This window comes from Danio rerio, chromosome 5 (genome assembly GCF_052040795.2).
Source record: "Danio rerio strain M-AB ecotype USA chromosome 5, GRCz13ab, whole genome shotgun sequence".
In the NCBI taxonomy this organism is placed as follows: Eukaryota; Metazoa; Chordata; class Actinopteri; order Cypriniformes; family Danionidae; genus Danio; species Danio rerio.
The window spans coordinates 72,730,001-72,747,144 of NC_141025.1; the positions used below are offsets into that span (position 1 = coordinate 72,730,001).

Genomic DNA, 17,144 nt, shown 5'->3' on the forward strand with positions numbered 1-17,144 from the left:
TGATAAGCAAATCGTACTAAATTGTACGAATTAGATCATATGAGTTCATACGAATTAGCCACTAAATTAAAAAGTTACGAATTGCCGTGAGATTGTGTTTTACTTCGAGACATGCATACACTATTAGTCCTGCTTGTCAATATTGCACACATTTTACAATATTAAAATGTCCAGAGGAGATCACATTCATTCTGCACTGGTCTCAAACATCTATCTGACAAAGAGTGAATCATGAGTCACTGGTGGAAGAGTGTGCGTGACCTTCAGAGGATGGAGATGTACTGTGGCAAAAATGCCCCTTAAAAGAGCACCTGTGCCCTGATTTGAACCGCTTCCTCTTTACGGGTCAAAGAGAACTCACAACTAAATATAAACACATAGAGCTAATATATATTATTATGTTAGGTAATAGAGCAGTTTCACAAGTTGCATCAACAACATTTAAATATTCACAGCTTGATTTGAATCAGAAAGCCTTTAGAGACAGGAAACTGAAAACTACGCTGATAACGATGTTCTATTTGCTGCTTACATACTAACCACAATCATGACATGAAGTTGCACAACATCCGCCACCTCTAAATGTGCTTCATAAGGGCAGCCGGTCTGATTCTGATATACAGTTGAAGTCATAATTATTATGTACTGTCATAATGACAAAGATAAAAGAGATCAGTTATTAGAAATTGGTTATTGAAACTATTATGTTTAGGAAAAAAATCATCTCCACATTAAACATAATTTGGGGAAAAGTTATAAAATAATTAAAATTTATCTGGAGGGCTAATAATTCTGACCTCAACTGTATATGATTATTCTATAAGTGATATATTATTGCTGTACTCATACCCAACTGGTGGAATCATCTTCCACTGTATGTTAAATCCCAATGGAATGGTTTATTAAATGTTTATAAAACATAATATAATGCATTTGTTGTTTAGTTCACTGCAAAAAATGCTTTTCTTACTTAGATTTTTTGTCTTGTTTCTTTCAGGGTTCTGCCACTCTGGTCTTGTGAATTCTTGTTTTGGTGGTGGAATCTGGACACTAGCCCTGTTTTGTCCTGTTTCTGTCATTGTGTGTGTCTCTATGTGAGCGGGCTCTGCGTGCCTTGGATGCGCGCGCTCTTGTACTCTTGTTTGTGTTGTTCGGTCAGCATCGCGCTGTTTCATTCTCAGCGTCTTTGTCTAGTTGCTTTCGGTTTTGGTTGACGCTGAGATGAAGCATGCGCGCTGCAAATGTGTGAGCGCACGGTAAGGTATTTATCTATCGCTCGTGTCTTGCGTCTGTTGTCAAAGCACGTGGCTTTGTGTTTACATTGTGGTTGCGTGCTGGTCATGAACATGCGGTTAATGAGTTCTCTCATTGGCTGCATGTTCTTGTCCTGTTTTATGTGAGCACATGTCTTGTCTCTGTCATGCGCTCTCCAGTCTATTGTCTAGTCCCACCCCACTTGTTAACCCATTATTAGTTAATTATGTTCATCTGTTGTGTGTTAATTTTCTGACAAGCAAAACATTTTGTCTTGTTTTTAAGAAATAAAATGCCAAAACGAAGTGAGTTTTTCCTTAAATCAAGCAAAATAATATCATAACTCATCTACCAAAGAGCATAGTATTTACCCATGATTCTCAGCTCTTGCTTCTGTTACAAATATGAATGTTTTGATTTATTATTTATTTTGTACTCCAGCACTGCGGTCTCTTGCTGTACACAGCAATGCGAATGTCCCCATTCTTACTTTAAACATTTGTTCCCATGGATTGCTCTGTAAAGTAGGCTGACACGAGCACACAGCCTTCAATATTTATGCTCCTCGCACTATAAATAGAGGATCTGTCTGTTGGAGAGCTGGCGAGCGTGGGTGGACTGAAGGTATATTTGGGGCTGCCGGAATCAAGAGAATAAAGATTTTTACCGAGACTGAACTACTATCAGTTCAGCTGTTATTGACTAGCTCTATTGTTCCATGTTGGCACCAAGTGTTATGGATTTCCTTGCAATTATCATTTCAGTCCTGTCTAATGTCTGACAATCCGCCAGAGCAATTATTTCTGTCACAGTGAAGACTTAACGACAAGTTTTGATTTTGTGTGTGCGTGTGTGGACTTGTTTATGTGGTTTGCAAGGCCACAAAATTGTATAATGATTGTTGAATTCAATTCAATTCACCTTTATTTGTATACCGCTTTTACAGTGTAGATTGTGTCAAAGCAGCTTCACATAGAAGCTCATAGTAAATTGAAACAGTGTAGTTCAGTTTTCAGTGTTTAAGTTCAGGTCAGTTTAGCTCAGTTCAGTGTGGTTTATTAATCACTACTGAGAGTCCAAACACTGAAGAGAAAATCCATCGATGCGCAGCAACCATGCAAGCCAGTGGCGACAGCGCCGTGGAAAAACCTTCACTAATTTGCGAAAGTGAAGAATTAAGAAACCTCGAGAGAACCAAGCTCAGTTGGACATGACCATTTCTCCACTGGCCAAACGTCTTGTGCAGAGCTGCAGTCAGACCTCAGCGAAGACTCTTCAGTTCCTGGAGCGTCACAGGAATCAGTCTCATGCTCTCCTCTCCTCCATGACCACCACAGCAGGTGCTCAGGATACGGCCTAGTCCAGTATATGGAAACCTTGGGATCATCTCGTTGCTGGTCTTAGATCATATCAGTTGCGCTGCATAGTCTGAGGGTCTCGGGATGAGTATCCCCTGGTGGAAATAGAGAATAAAGAGAAAAATTAGCGTAGCTGCTGTTCATAGTGTATATAAACGAGATGAAGAAACCTGTGTGGAGCACATGTATAACACCGCTAAGTGATGCACTGAGTGTAAGCTTTACTAAAAAGATAGGTCTTAAATCTAATTTTGAACTGCGAGAGTGTGTCTGAGCCTTGGCCTATTTCAGAGTTTAGGAGCCATAAATGAGAAGGCTCGACCTCCTTTACTAGACTTTGCTATTCTAGGTACTACCAGAAGCCCTGAGTTTTGAGATCTTAAAGAGCGAGTTGGATTGTAGACAGAAGGTTGGTTAGATAAACAGGAGCTAGGTTATTTAAAGCTTTATAGGTAAGAAGCAATATTTTAAACTCAATACGAAACTTAACTGGCAGCCAGTGTAAGGAGGATAAAATTGGGGTTATATTATCATGTTATCTAGACCTGGTAGGAACTCTGGCAACTGCATTTTCTACTAGCTAAAGTTTGTTTTTAGAGGATGCTGGGCAGCCAGCAAACAGAGCATTACAGTAATCCAGCCTAGAAGTCATAAAAGCATGGACTAGCTTTTCTAGACTAACTTCATAACTTAGCAATATTTCTCAGATGAAAGAAGGCAGTTTTTGTGATATGGGATATATGATTTTCAAAAGTTAAATTGCTGTTTAGTATGACACCCAGATCTTTTATAGTAGAGCTAACGCTAACTTTGTATCCCTCTAATTGTAGGTCGGGTTGCGAGATCTGCTGTGTACAGGATTTAGGCCCAATAAGTAATAATTCTCTTTTGTCTGAGTTTAAGAGAAGAAAATTGTTGGTCATCCAGGCTTTAACATCTCTAATATACTCAGTTAGCTTAGACAGTTCAGACGTCTCATCAGGTTTAGTTGAAATACAATTAAGTATCATCTGCGTAGCAGTGAAAGCTGATCCCATGTCTTCTAATAATGTCTCCCAGAGGTAGCATGTATATTGTAAACAGCAAAGGGCCTAAAACTGATCCTTGAGGCACCCCATATCTTTACTGGGCTGACTTGTGAAAGCTGCCCATTAATATTCACAAACTGGTAACGGTCAGCTAAGTATGACTTAAACCATTGTAGAGCCTGTCCCTGGACACCTGTGGAATTTAAGCGATTTTTGAGGATATTGTGGTCAATGGTGTCGAATGCCGCACTAAGACCCTTGGTCAGCAGCTAAGAGCAGATTGGCTATTTTCACTTTCTGTACTGTGATGAGCCCTGAAACCTTACTGAAACACTTCAAAAACATTGCTTGTCTACTATTAAGGTGGTTTATAAGGACATGACTTGTGTTCTGATTCAAAATGTTCAAGCATTATGCTGTTGGAGATGTTTACATCGACTCTGGGTGGATTTGATTTTGAGTCTCAAAGATGCAGTGTGTGATCTGCCAAAATGCTAACTGGTTAGCATATTATCTTTGGACGGCAGGGGAGGGACTGTGTTTCAAAAGACATTTAAAAATGCCACAGTTTTGTTGGGTATGGGGTAGAGGCCATATAATACGTATTTTGCATAGTATTTAAAATACATTACACTTATGGAAAGTCCATATAAACCATATATACATAAATGATATATACTGTTTCTGTTGGCTGATGCTAGTATACACAAACATTAGATGCGAATCTGCAGAAAACCACATACATAAACGATCTGTATGGAAATCTGTGAAATTCATGCTGGTGTTCTCTCAAGAAGCTTTTGTGGTTGTTTGTTTGATTGTAGTGCATTACTCTGGGCAGCGGTTTATGACTGCAAACTTATATTACCTTCGACAAAACAAATCCTCAGCTCTGCAAACATGTGCAGTTGCATAAATGTGTCACCAGAGCCTGTTTTAAAGGCATCACCATAGAGACTGAGCAGAGGAAGCTGGAAACAATAGCTATTCGCTTGGATTGCTCTCTCTCTCTCTTTCTCTTTTTCTCTATACTTATAATTACTGCCGCAATATACATCATGTGTTGCCCTCAGCGAATGTAAAGGGCTTTTGGGAATCTCTAGTCTACCATTAGGATGACGCCTGTGACATCACTAATAGCAAACATACTCCATATAATGATCCCTATAGTGAACACAGACCACAGTGATTGCAGCTGTTAAAGGGCATTTAAAGTGTTTGTGTTAAGCTTTAGGATATATTATGCACCGTCAATCTGGGCATTAGTGGTGTAATTTGAAGAGAGGCTGGTTATGTTGGAAAATATATGAAGCTGAGTGTTTCAAATGTTTAAACAAAGCAATTTGTAGATCGTAGTAGATTGAATTAAATACAAATTCTAATGTGAATCAAATATTAAGAATGTATTTGTTTACAACACATGGATTATTTTTTATATATTTTATTTAATATTTATTTTATTTTAATATTTATTTTTTTAATTAAATTTTTTATTACATTTTTACATTTGATACAAATATTCAAGTGCATTAGTTTACAGCACATGCATTATTTTATTTTTATTTTATTTATTTTTAGCTTAATGTTTATTATATTATTTTATTATCTTATTTTTTTAACTTTTTTACATTTATTTTATGATTTATTTTATGTTTATTATTTTATTTATATTTAATTAATTTAACTTTTTATTAATAATTTTAAATGTATTATTTAAAAATTTATTATATTCTTTATTAATTGAATTTGAATTAAATAACTTTTTTAAAATTTATTTTTTGTTTATTACTTTATTTTATTTAAATTAATTTATTTTTATTATGAAGTTTTTATTTAAAATTTTATTTTTGATTTTTAATATTTTTATTGTTAATTGTATTAATTTATTAATAATTTATATATATATATATATATATATATATATATATATATAACATTTAAATTATTTATTATGTGAAAAAATATAATTATTTTTGTTAATTGAATTTTATTTAATTAACTTTTTGAAATTTATTTTTTGTTTATTATTTTATTTTATTTTAATTATTTTTTATAAATAAATTATTATTTATTTATTATTTTATTTATTCATTTTATTGAATTAACTTTATCAAACACACACACACACACATACATATATATATATATATATATATATATATATATATATATATATATATATATATATATATATATATATATATATATATATATATATATATATATTTAAATAATTTTATTTTATTCTAATAACTTTTTAAAAGTTTTTTTTACTTTATTTATTTTATTTTTTATTTTAATTTATTACATTTCATAATTTTTAATTAATCTTTATTTTAGTTTAGTTTAGTATTTTTCAGCTTGTCTTTATTAAATGTGTAATCCAGTCCCTGATTTTATTTGAGACACATTTTTGTATAACTACAGGTACATCTATTTGGTAAAATAATGACATTTAATGATTTAAAGAGACCAAACCAAAGAAAGAAAGTTGAGGATCAGTTATTAAGGGCAAAAATACCATTTTGGGTAAATTATCTTTTTGCATTTAAAAAGTGTGTGTGTGTTTGTGTGTTACCTCATCTAGAAGTCTCTAAAAATATGTCTGACAGTAAACACTGAAATTCAGGTAGGTTGGCTGAGAAATGCCATGAGTGCAATACACAAACAAGAGAATCACTCTCTGCTGCATCATTTGCTGCATCTACTGTAAAACACATACTGTCAAATATTCATCATCTCATGATAGCTTTTTGACCATAATACTGTAGGTTTTATAAATGTGCATGCAGATATACAGTAGAGTGTACTGTATATAACTGAAATGGAAATCTCTTGAAATGAATCTTTTTGGAATCAGTGGAAATTTTTCAGCTTGTGTTTAACTCTTAAGTTTTTTGCATGATATTCTGTAAACATGCACTGATATATTGGTCAATAATTAGTTCCAATGGGTGAAATGTATTATCGGCACATTTAGGAGTTATTGTCAGATTGTTTTAGAACAGCAGATTATTAGCACTGATTATATACTGCCAATCAAATTGGAGTGTAAAATGCATGAATTTGCACAGTAAGCATTGAAAATGGCTCTGTGGGCAATTACAGTGAATATGGGGTCACTAGCTGAGTTTCACTTTCACTGCAGGAATTTGATCAATAATCCTGCAAAATAGGAAAATAGGAAAATGTTATTATGCACAGTTTATTTTAACAGCCATCGAAGCCTTCAGTGTCTCCCGATCTGTCCGAAATCATTCTAATATTCTGATTTAATGCTCAGAAATTTGCTGCGTAATATTTTTTTTGAAAACCATGATGCAGTTTTTTTTTAAATAGTGATCATTTTTTATTTTATTTATTTGTTTGTTTGACATGGACATCACAATTACACTGGACAACCAAATGCATTTGTTTAAGTGTTTTAGCAAACTTGCTAATTCTCAACACCTGTCCACAGGAGGCTTAAAAATTGACAAAATGGAAATATAATAAAAACATACACAACGTTACAATTCTTTACAAAAAAATACTGCAGGCAAAAGCAAAGGCGACATGATCCAACCAACTAACAGTAGACAAAAAATGCTGTTTTGTTTTTAACCCCTTTTTAAGAGCACTACTAAAAACATTTAGATTACTTTCTGATTTTAAGCTCACCTGTAACGACGGGGGGATGACACAAACAACTGGGGTAAGATCCAATATGCAGGTTTACTCGTTGTCAGGCAAGCGATGGTCAACACAGGTGTAAACAGGTATATGGAAACAGTCCAGAATCGTATTCAGTAAACAGGCGAGAGATCAAAAGGCAGGCGGCAGGCAGAGAGAACGAGAATACAAGGCTAGGTTGAAAACACAGGAAAACTAGACAGGAGTAATGCGTTGTAATGTCATCTAAGATAAACAAGACTCGGCAAACTGGATGGGTGAGTGTGTGGTTTAAATAGTGTGTGCAATCAGTCTCTGACAATCCTCAGGTGGTGTGACTGTAATCAATTTAGATGAGGAAGCATGTGTGGCTTGGACCCGAGTGCATTTATGAATATGTAGTCCATCAAAGGCGGAAGTGTAGTCCATGGTTTGGTGAGTGAGAACCAGCGATCTAAGGAGTACGATCGCTGGTTATCGTGGCATCACCGGTAAATCAATCCACAGCTTGGCTCCCTTTACAGGGAAGACAGATTGACCAAATAAGGTCTTACACTTTGGCACTAGACAGTCACCATTAGCAGTTGCCCGTGTAACTCTGTGGGAGGTTTGATGCCGACTGATTAGCTCAGAAAACAGGATTGGAACATGATTATTTAAACATTTAAAAACCAATTTAAGATAACTAAATTTCAAAACTAAAGATTTTATGTTTACATAAAACATCACAATGATGCCATCGCATAGGCTTTACGTCCATAATTTTAACTGCTAAGTCAATAGGCTTCAATGTAGTTAAAGAGGCTTGTGACCAAGATGTAATGCAATACATCAAATGAGAGAGTATCATTGTGTGCATGTATAATTTTGCAGTGTGATATGTTAACAACGTTCTAATAAACCGAAAACAGTTTAGACTTGGCTTAACTTTCTTACTCATATATTTAACATGACTATCAAATTTTAAATATATGTCTAGAGTTATGCCAAGATACTTAAATTCATTCCCTTCTTTAATTACTTCAAATGTATCCCGTACAGGCCTATTTCTTATAGAAAAACACATCGAAACTGTTTTCTTGACATTCAACGTTAAATAAGACAGTTCAAGCTATCTTAAAATGTGTTGTAAAGCCTGGGTCAGTTGCTCACCTGCCCGGCACGGTGTTTTAGCTGTACATAGATGACTGTGTCATCTGCATATAACTGGCAATTAACCCCTGGGCAGCAATCTGGAAGATCATTTATGTACATTGTAAACAACAATGGGCCAAGGACAGACCCTTGAGGTACTCCAAAATTGTTTAGTTCTTATAGAAAAACACATAGAAACTGTTTTCTTGACATTCAAAATTAAATGAGACAGTTCAAGCCATCTTGAAATGTGTTGTAAAGACTGGGTCAGTTGCTCACCTGCCCGGCACGGTGGTTAAACTTACACATAGATGACTGTGTCATCTGCATGTAACTGGCAGTTAACCCCTGGGCAGCAATCTGGAAGATCATTTATGTGCATTGTAAACAACAATGGGCCAAGGACAGACCCTTGAGGTACTCCAATATTGTTAGAGTACCTCAAGAGAACCTTCAATTAAAAACATGCACTACTAATGTACAGTAGTAGACATGTAAACGAGATGCTCAGATAGATGTGTTTTTGATTCCTGGTTTGCTGATGTGTCAAGAGTTCTTGATTATGGTTATCAGAATGGCTGAAATTGCTTACCGTACAGCACACACTACAACCTCTCGTAAGTAAATGACAATAGCTGCATGATTTTATGCCGGTATCAATTCTAAAAGTGCATCTGGACAGAATGTTCCTGAAAAGAGTCTTCAATATTCTGAGTTTTTTTTTCTGAGATTCATCTTACAAGCGTCTTATTTTTGATATGCATGATGAGCATCAATGTGATTAATCAAAATACAGCATCGCGTAGGTGTTGACACTTCAGGTTTCGTGACGCCACCATGTAATGTGTTTGCTCTGGATTGCTGGATTTTGGATCTGGATGGATGTTGGCATGATGTGATGAGCTATTGTATATTTAGAAATGGAAATCGTGCCTGGTGAAACATTCAGATGCAGACGAGAGAAGTTGACTTCTGCCGAGAGTTCATTTGAAGCAGCACCATTGCTAATGTCTCCTGTCAGATGTCCAGATAAATTTGAAACGCTCTTGTATATCTTTTAAGATGGATCCGGAGATTGAAAGAAGTTATTTGCACAGTAGATTAGGTTTTATATGCCATAAGCATTCAGCTGTACGTTATGGAATTGACTTGGAAAAGATGCATAATGCAGACACTTTTGAAATGGCATCAGTATTAAAAATGATTTTGGATTTGTTTGCGTGTGAACAAGTGTGATTAAATGTCCAATTTGTTTTATTATTATTATTACTATTATTATTATTATTATTATTATTATGTTTTATTATGTTTTATTGTGATTAAATCATTAGTTTTTTATTATTACTGTTATTATTATTGTTGTTATTGTTGTTGTTGTTATTATTATTATTATTATTATTAACAATAATAATAATAATAATAATAATAATAATAATATTATTATTATTAGGTTTTATTGTGATTAAATAATTAATTTATTTAATATTACTGTTATTATTATTATTGTTGTTGTTAATAATATTATTATTATTATTTTATTGTGATTAAATCAGTAATTTCTTAGTTTATTTATTATTAATGTTATTATTATTTTAATGTTTTATTGTGATTAAATGTTTTATTTATTATTATTATTGTTTTTATTATTATAAATATTATTATTATTATTAATGATTCACTGTGATTAAATGTTTTTTTATTATCTTAATTTGTTTATTTGTTTATTTTTATTATTATTGTTGTTGTTGTTGTTATTATGTTTTATTGTGATTAAATGTATAATTTATTTGTTTATTTATTATTAATGTTATTATTATTATTATTATTATTATTGTCATTGTCATTAAATGCTTTATTTATTTATTATTATTAATGTTTATTATTATTTATTATTATTAAACATATTTATTATTATGTATTTTATTGTAAATTATTAAATGTCCAATTTGTTTGTTTAAGTATTTAATTATTTATTTTTAGTTAATTTGGGGGGTCATGCAATATTCAATATGCGACCCTGGACCACAAAACTAATGACAAGTGTCAATATTTTTAAAACCTTTCTGATAAACAATCAGACAGATTAATAAATGAGATTTCCATTGATTTTTATATTGTTGTGATAGGAAAATATGTTCCCAAGATACAAATATTAAAAATGTGGAATCTCTGGGTTTAATTTTTTTTTTTTATTAATCAAAAATGTCTAAATAAAGTGCTTAGCAATGCATAATACTAATCAAAAATTATGTGAATATTTTTATGGTAGTAAATTTACAAAATGTCTTCATTATCCATAATATCTACCTAATATTCTAATATCTATTTCTATATCTCTATACAATACATTTATTTTAGCTAATGCTACAAATATACCACTGCAATATATTTTGTAGTCCAGACTCACATATTTACTACTACTGCACACAAACGATAAATGAAGAATCATATCCATCATTTGACTTTTATTTCCTTCCAACAGGGTGCAGGTGGAGTTTTACGTAAACGAAAACACATTTAAGGAGAGGTTGAAGCTCTTCTTCATCAAAAACCAAAGGTCAAGTAAGTAAAACCAACAAAACCAAATTCATTCCCGCAGACATAAAAAATACTCAAGACATTTATGGTTTCTGAATATCACACACTGTATACAAGGCCTTAATCCTAACAGCAAAGGTGACTTTGTGTAGATTTATGATGGTACTTTAAGTGTGATGGTTTGCTGAATTATTTCTAATACATTTTCCAGAAGGACTTTTTGTACGATATGAGCCGCTATACTTCATGGTTTGTGTTGCAGGTCTCAGAATACGCCTCTTCAACCTCTCCTTAAAGTTGTTAACATGCCTGCTCTACATAATCAGAGTCTCACTTGATGATCCAACTAACCAGGTCACATGTGCACGGTGAGTAAGAGACATATATACTTAAAAACGGTGACAAGTTACATGAATTATGATGTACTAAGCAGCACAGTGGCTCAGTGGTTAGCACTTTTGCCCCACAGAAAGAAGGTCACTGGTTCGAGTGCAGTGCTGACCCACCAATGTTTAGGGTGTTGCGGTTTAGGGTTGAAACACCCAATGATCATTGGGTACCGCTTGATGACATCAACTCTTCCTGGCCAAGGCTACATTCACCAAAAGTTAATAAAGTAGAAGCATCTTTGGATGTAATTGTAATTAAGCACAATGAAATTTTGCATTACTAATCGACGAGGAAACAAGCATGGACAGTGCTTTTACATAATTCATTCATAGAAAGAACAGCCAGAAAGGCGAAATCAATGGATTTACTGAAGCTCAAATAACATTTACATTTAGTCATTTAACAGACGCTTTTATCCAAAGCGACTTACAATTGAGGACAATGAAGCAATTTACACAACTATAAGATCAACAATGAATAAGTGCTGTAGGCAAGTTTCAGGTATGTAAAGAAAGTGTAAGAAGCAAAACATTAGTAATATATATATATATATATATATATATATATATATATATATATATATATATATATATATATATTTTTTTTTTTTTTTTTTTTTTTTTTTTTTTTGTAGTAGTAGTAGTTAGCGGTGGAGCCTGAGAGGGAATTTCAGATTAGTAAGGAAAGTGGAGACTAAATAGTTGAGTTTTTAGTAGTTTCTTGAAGACAGCGAGTGACTCTGCTGTTCTGATGCAGTTAGGGAGTTCATTCTACCAACTGGACAGATTGAATGCGAGAGTTTGGGAAAGTGATTTCTTCCCTCTTTTGGATGGAACCATGAGGCGACAGTCATTCACAGAAGCAAGTTCGCCACTCCTTTAGCACCCCTCACAGAGCTTGATCCACGCTGGCATTTCTCCTCTTGGGTTTTTGGTTTTAAAAAGGGAAAAAATTCCACCACCCTCTCCAAACTTTTAGGATACCGAGTATCAGATTTGCACAATCCATATACAACAAGGCTTGTTTCCATCTCTCGAAAGCTTGACAGAGCCCCTGCGCCTAGCTACGGTTGCTAAGCCACGATTGATTCTTGGGTGTGGCTTAGCGAAGGGTCGATTGCAACCCGGGCTCATTGTGGAAATGTAGCCCCGCGGACGTTTCTGCGGACTGCGATTTACGTCCCGGGAGGTACGTATTCGAGCGTTTTTTTGTTTTCGCGGATCCGCGAGAGGCCGCTGTGCGCACTTTTTCGCGTCTCGGGCGCCTCTCGGGAGCGCGCGGCGTTCGCGCCCACGCCGTTCTCGCGCGAAAAGCCGCCGGATCGGAAAAAAAAAGCAAAAGCCCTCGTCTTCGATTTCGACCGCGTTTTCGGATCCCGCCGCGTTCTCGCCCTTATTTTTCGGATTCCGTTTTTCGTCTTACCTGATTTCCGGAACCTGCTGTTCCCCGGACTCGATCCTGGTCGTCGTCCACCGCGGCCGGCTCCGGCTCCTCCTCCGGGGCCTTCGCTCCGCCGACGCAACGCTGTGAGCTAAGCGGACAAACTGATTGCATCGGGAAAGCCCTCCACTCGGAGGCGAGCCATCGGCCGGCGAGCGCAAAGAGGAGGGGCGGAGCGGCGCCACACCGCCCCGCAGCGTTCGCTCAAAAAAAACCAAACGCGGCCTTTACATACCTCCGGCCACGTAAATCGCGGTCTCCAGAAACGTCCGCGGGGCTACGTTTCCAGAATGAGCTTGGGTTGGTCGATTGACCACTTTAAAATCATCATATGAGTCATAATCAATAATAAATCAATTACAATCTTATCACAAAGTCTTCAAATTGAGACCTGAACTAACTGCTGTATATTGATTTTGCTTCATCTCTTTGGTGCAACGACAACAGCAGCATCCTGAAGCGAGGCGCATTAATGCTGTGCTGAAATAGCATGAGATCGGCTCTCGGGACGAGTCCAGACTTCTCGTTCTGAAGTGTCCTTTTAGAGTCACTCTCAGTCACAGAAATCACTCTGGGGCAATGAATCAAAATGTGTGTGACAGAAAGAGAGAGCAGTGTGTGTGCTTGTGTGCAGGCATGCCAGAAGCTAGAGTAGCAACAATCAAAAGAGAGGGTAGCACTGTAGTTTAGGTCATACCTGTCAACATTCGGATCATAAAATCCAGAAGATTTTATCCGCGGATGCTCGCAAAGTGAAAGGCGTGGGGGGTTGTTGGGTGAAGTGAAGAGCGGGGTGAATGTGCGCGCGAACTAAAGACCAGGGAGGGGGTATAAAGATGGTTGCACATTGGGTTCGGTGCACATGGGGACTGAACCAAAAAACTAGCCAGACTGTACCAAAAAGCTGGGAAGTCTGAAATACGGGAGACCCCCGGAAAAAACTGGAGAGTTGGCAGGTATGGTTTAGGTCACAATTCATGCTAATAACTACTGGCTTATTATCTGCCTAACATTAAGGCATTAACTATTAATTAGCAGCATGATTTTATTCCGCATCGCTAATTCTACCCAAAACCTAAACCCAACTTCTACCTTACTAACTATTAATAAACAGCTAATTAGTAGTTTATTAAGCTAGGAATGTTAGTTTATGGTTTAATAACCCTGAGAATTGTAATCTCAAGTGTTACTGGTTTTCATGGTCTGAGGGCCTTGGGAAGAGAATCCCCAGGTGGAAATACAGAATAAAGAGAATATTTAGCGTAGTTGCTGTTCATAGTGTATATAAACGAGATGCAGAAACCTTTGTGGAGCACATTCATGCATCACACCGTTACATGGTGCCCCGAGTGTATGCTTTACTAAAAAGGTCTTTAATCTAGTTTTGAACTGCGAGAGTGTGTCTGAGCCTCGGACATTATCAGGAAGGCTATTCCAGAGTTTAGGAGCCATAAATGAGAAGGCTCAACCTCCTTTACTAGACTTTGCTATTCTAGGTACTACCAGATGCCCTGAGTTTTGAGATCTTAAAGAGCGTGTTGGATTGTAGCGAGACAGAAGGTTGGTTAGATAAACAGGATCTAGATTATTTAAAGCTTTAAACTTTACTGTGCTAATTTTTGGACTGTACCAAAAAGCTGAGAAGTCTGAAATATGGGAGACCACCGGGGAAAATGGCACTGTTAGGAGGTATGGTTTAGGTCACAATTCATGCTAACAACTACTGGCTTATTACCTGCCTATTATTAAGACATTAACTATTCATTAGCAGCATGATTTTATTCCGCATCGCTAATTCTACCCAAAACCTAAACCCAACTTCTACCTTACTAACTATTAATAAACAGCATATTAGTAGTTTATTAAGCTAGGAGTGTTAGTTTATGCTTTATTAATACCGTGAATTGTGATCTAAAGGGTTACTGAGTAAGGTTTTCTCAGGCTGTCCGTTATGCCGGAGTCAGCAGTCTTATAACCCTGATGTCTTTCACTTTCATGTGTGTCGTGCACTAACTGATTGCTATCGTGATTATAGGAAACACTGCGCAAACATCACAGATGCTCTGTGCAGCAAAGCCTGTGCCAACTATACAGCAAACCTGACCGCAGATCCCACACAAATAAACTGGTGAGAGATGTTTCAGCTTCTGACTGAGCAATTCCATGCAAATGTCAATCTTGCAATGACAAAAATAAAGTTTTCACCAAGATAGCAAAAGTTTTTTTTTGTGTGTGTAAGCAAGTGTTTTACCGTATTTTAAAATACTCAAAAATGTCTCTTTTAATGTTTCCAATGATTGTATTTAATTTAACAAAGTCACACAAGTGGCAATTCATTCAATTCAATTCACCTTTATTTGTATAGCGCTTTTACAATGTAAATTGCGTCAAAGCAGCTTCACATAGAAGATTATAGTAAATTGAAACAGTGTAGTTCAGTATTTAGAGTTTAAGTTCAGGTCAGTTTAGCTCAGTTCAGTGTGGTTTATTAATCAGTACTGATAGTCCAAGCACTGAAGAGCAAATCCATCAATGCACAGCTCTACAGATCCCGAACCTTGCAAGTCAGTGGCGACAGCGGCGAGGAAAAAACTTCACCAATTGGCGAAAGTGAAGAATTTTAAAACATCGAGAGAAACCAGACTCGGTTGGGCATAACCATTTCTCCTCTGGCCAAACGTCTTGTGTAGAGCTGCAGTCAAGGCACCGGAGGCAGGAGGATGCTGGACCTCAGTGAAGATTCGTCTGTCCATGGAGCGTCACAGGAATCAGTCTCATGCTCTCCACTCCTCAATGACCACCACAGCAGCTGTTTGGGATATGGCCTGGTCCAGGATTATGGGAACCTTGGGTTCATCACATCACTGGGCTTGGATCAAATCAGTGGTGCTGCATAATCTGAGGGCCTCGGGATGAGTATCCCTAGATGAAAATAGAGAATAAAGAGAATAATTAGCGTAGCTGCTGTTCATAGTGTATATAAACTAGATGAAAAAACCTGTGTGGAGCACTTTCATGTATCACACCGTTAAGTGATGCCCTGATTGTATGCTTTACTAAAAAGATAGGTCTTTAATCTAGTTTTGAACAGCGAGAGTGTGTCTGAGCCTCGGACATTATCAGGAAGGCTATTCCAGAGTTTAGGAGCCATAAATGATAAGGCTCGACCTCCTTTACTCGACTTTGCTATTCTAGGTACTACCAGAAGCCCTGAGTTTTGAGATCTTAAAGAGCGGGTTGGATTGTAGCGAGACAGAAGGTGGGTTAGATAAACAGGATCTAGATTATTTAAAGCTTTATACTTTACTGTCCTAATTAAATAATTCAAAATCAAGGCATGATCATATTTTATTCTGGTAAAATAAGCGTAATCTAGAGGCCTTTTCCTTTCATATAAGCCACTTCTGATACCAAATGATCAACTAGTAGTCAAGTTATTATTTGTTGCTCCTAAAAGTTGGATAGGCGACAAGACTTTTGTCATGTCATGTATACTGCAAACTCACATACTTTTTAGGTCACATCCATAGCGCATGTTTATTTTCCTCATTTAAAATTTAAATAAAATTAATTTTTCTGATCTTGTAACTCTGTGGTGAGTTGTTTTGGAAAATATAAACAGATGTTTCAGTATAACATACATTATACTTTCTCTTTGAGAAAGATTTATAGCAGATATCACATCCATAATGCTGGAATTGCTCATGGCAAACTTATTATTAACTAATTCAAATGTTTTTTTTTTTTTTTGTATATATTTTCACTACTCTGTGTTTTTCTGATTTGAAGGGAGTTAATATTTTGGGTGAATAGAAGAGTTCCTGTATGGGCGATACAGGTAGGTTGTCTGATTTATTTATTTATTTATTTTTTTAGGTTAAAAAATTAAGGTTAAAAAATTAAGGTTTCAGTCACAATGGAAACATTTGATTTTAAAGAATCTTCTTATTTACACAACAAGGTTTGTTTTGGATCTAAACATAAAATCTAAACAAATTTAATAGAGAAGAGTTTTTTTTAAAACATAATAGATTTAATAAGACATTTCTCATAACTCATTTCTTTTGTCTTTGCCATGATGACAGCACATAATATTTTTCTAATTATTTGCAAGATAGTAGTGTTCAGCTTATAGGGCAATTCAAAGGCTTAGCTAGATTAATTAGGTTAACTTTGCAAGTAGGGTTAATTTGGCAAGTTACTGGACAAAAGTGGTTTGTTCTGTAGCCAATGGAAAATATATATTTCCTAAGGGGGATAATAATATTGACCTTAAAAATTGTTTAAAAAAATTAAACTGCTTTTATTTCATCCAAACTAAAAAAGGTTCTCCATAAAAAAAAATTAAATA

General features: G+C 35.6%; 1 protein-coding gene across 50 annotated transcripts in view; it reads left to right on the top strand.

Moving 5' to 3' along the window:
• kcnt1b (potassium sodium-activated channel subfamily T member 1b) overlaps nt 1-17,144 on the top strand; it is a 163,973-nt gene that overhangs the window by 60,949 nt on the left and 85,880 nt on the right. For all 50 annotated transcript variants that reach the window (XR_015491916.1, XR_015491917.1, XR_015491918.1 and 47 more), the window contains 4 exons: nt 10,908-10,987; nt 11,226-11,331; nt 14,829-14,921; nt 16,583-16,631. Coding sequence is in view for 46 of the 50 variants with exons in the window: in XM_087254322.1 (XP_087110448.1) it covers nt 10,908-10,987; nt 11,226-11,331; nt 14,829-14,921; nt 16,583-16,631 (328 nt within the window). In the remaining 4 variants the exon portion in view is untranslated. The remainder of the gene's footprint in view (nt 1-10,907; nt 10,988-11,225; nt 11,332-14,828; nt 14,922-16,582; nt 16,632-17,144) is intronic.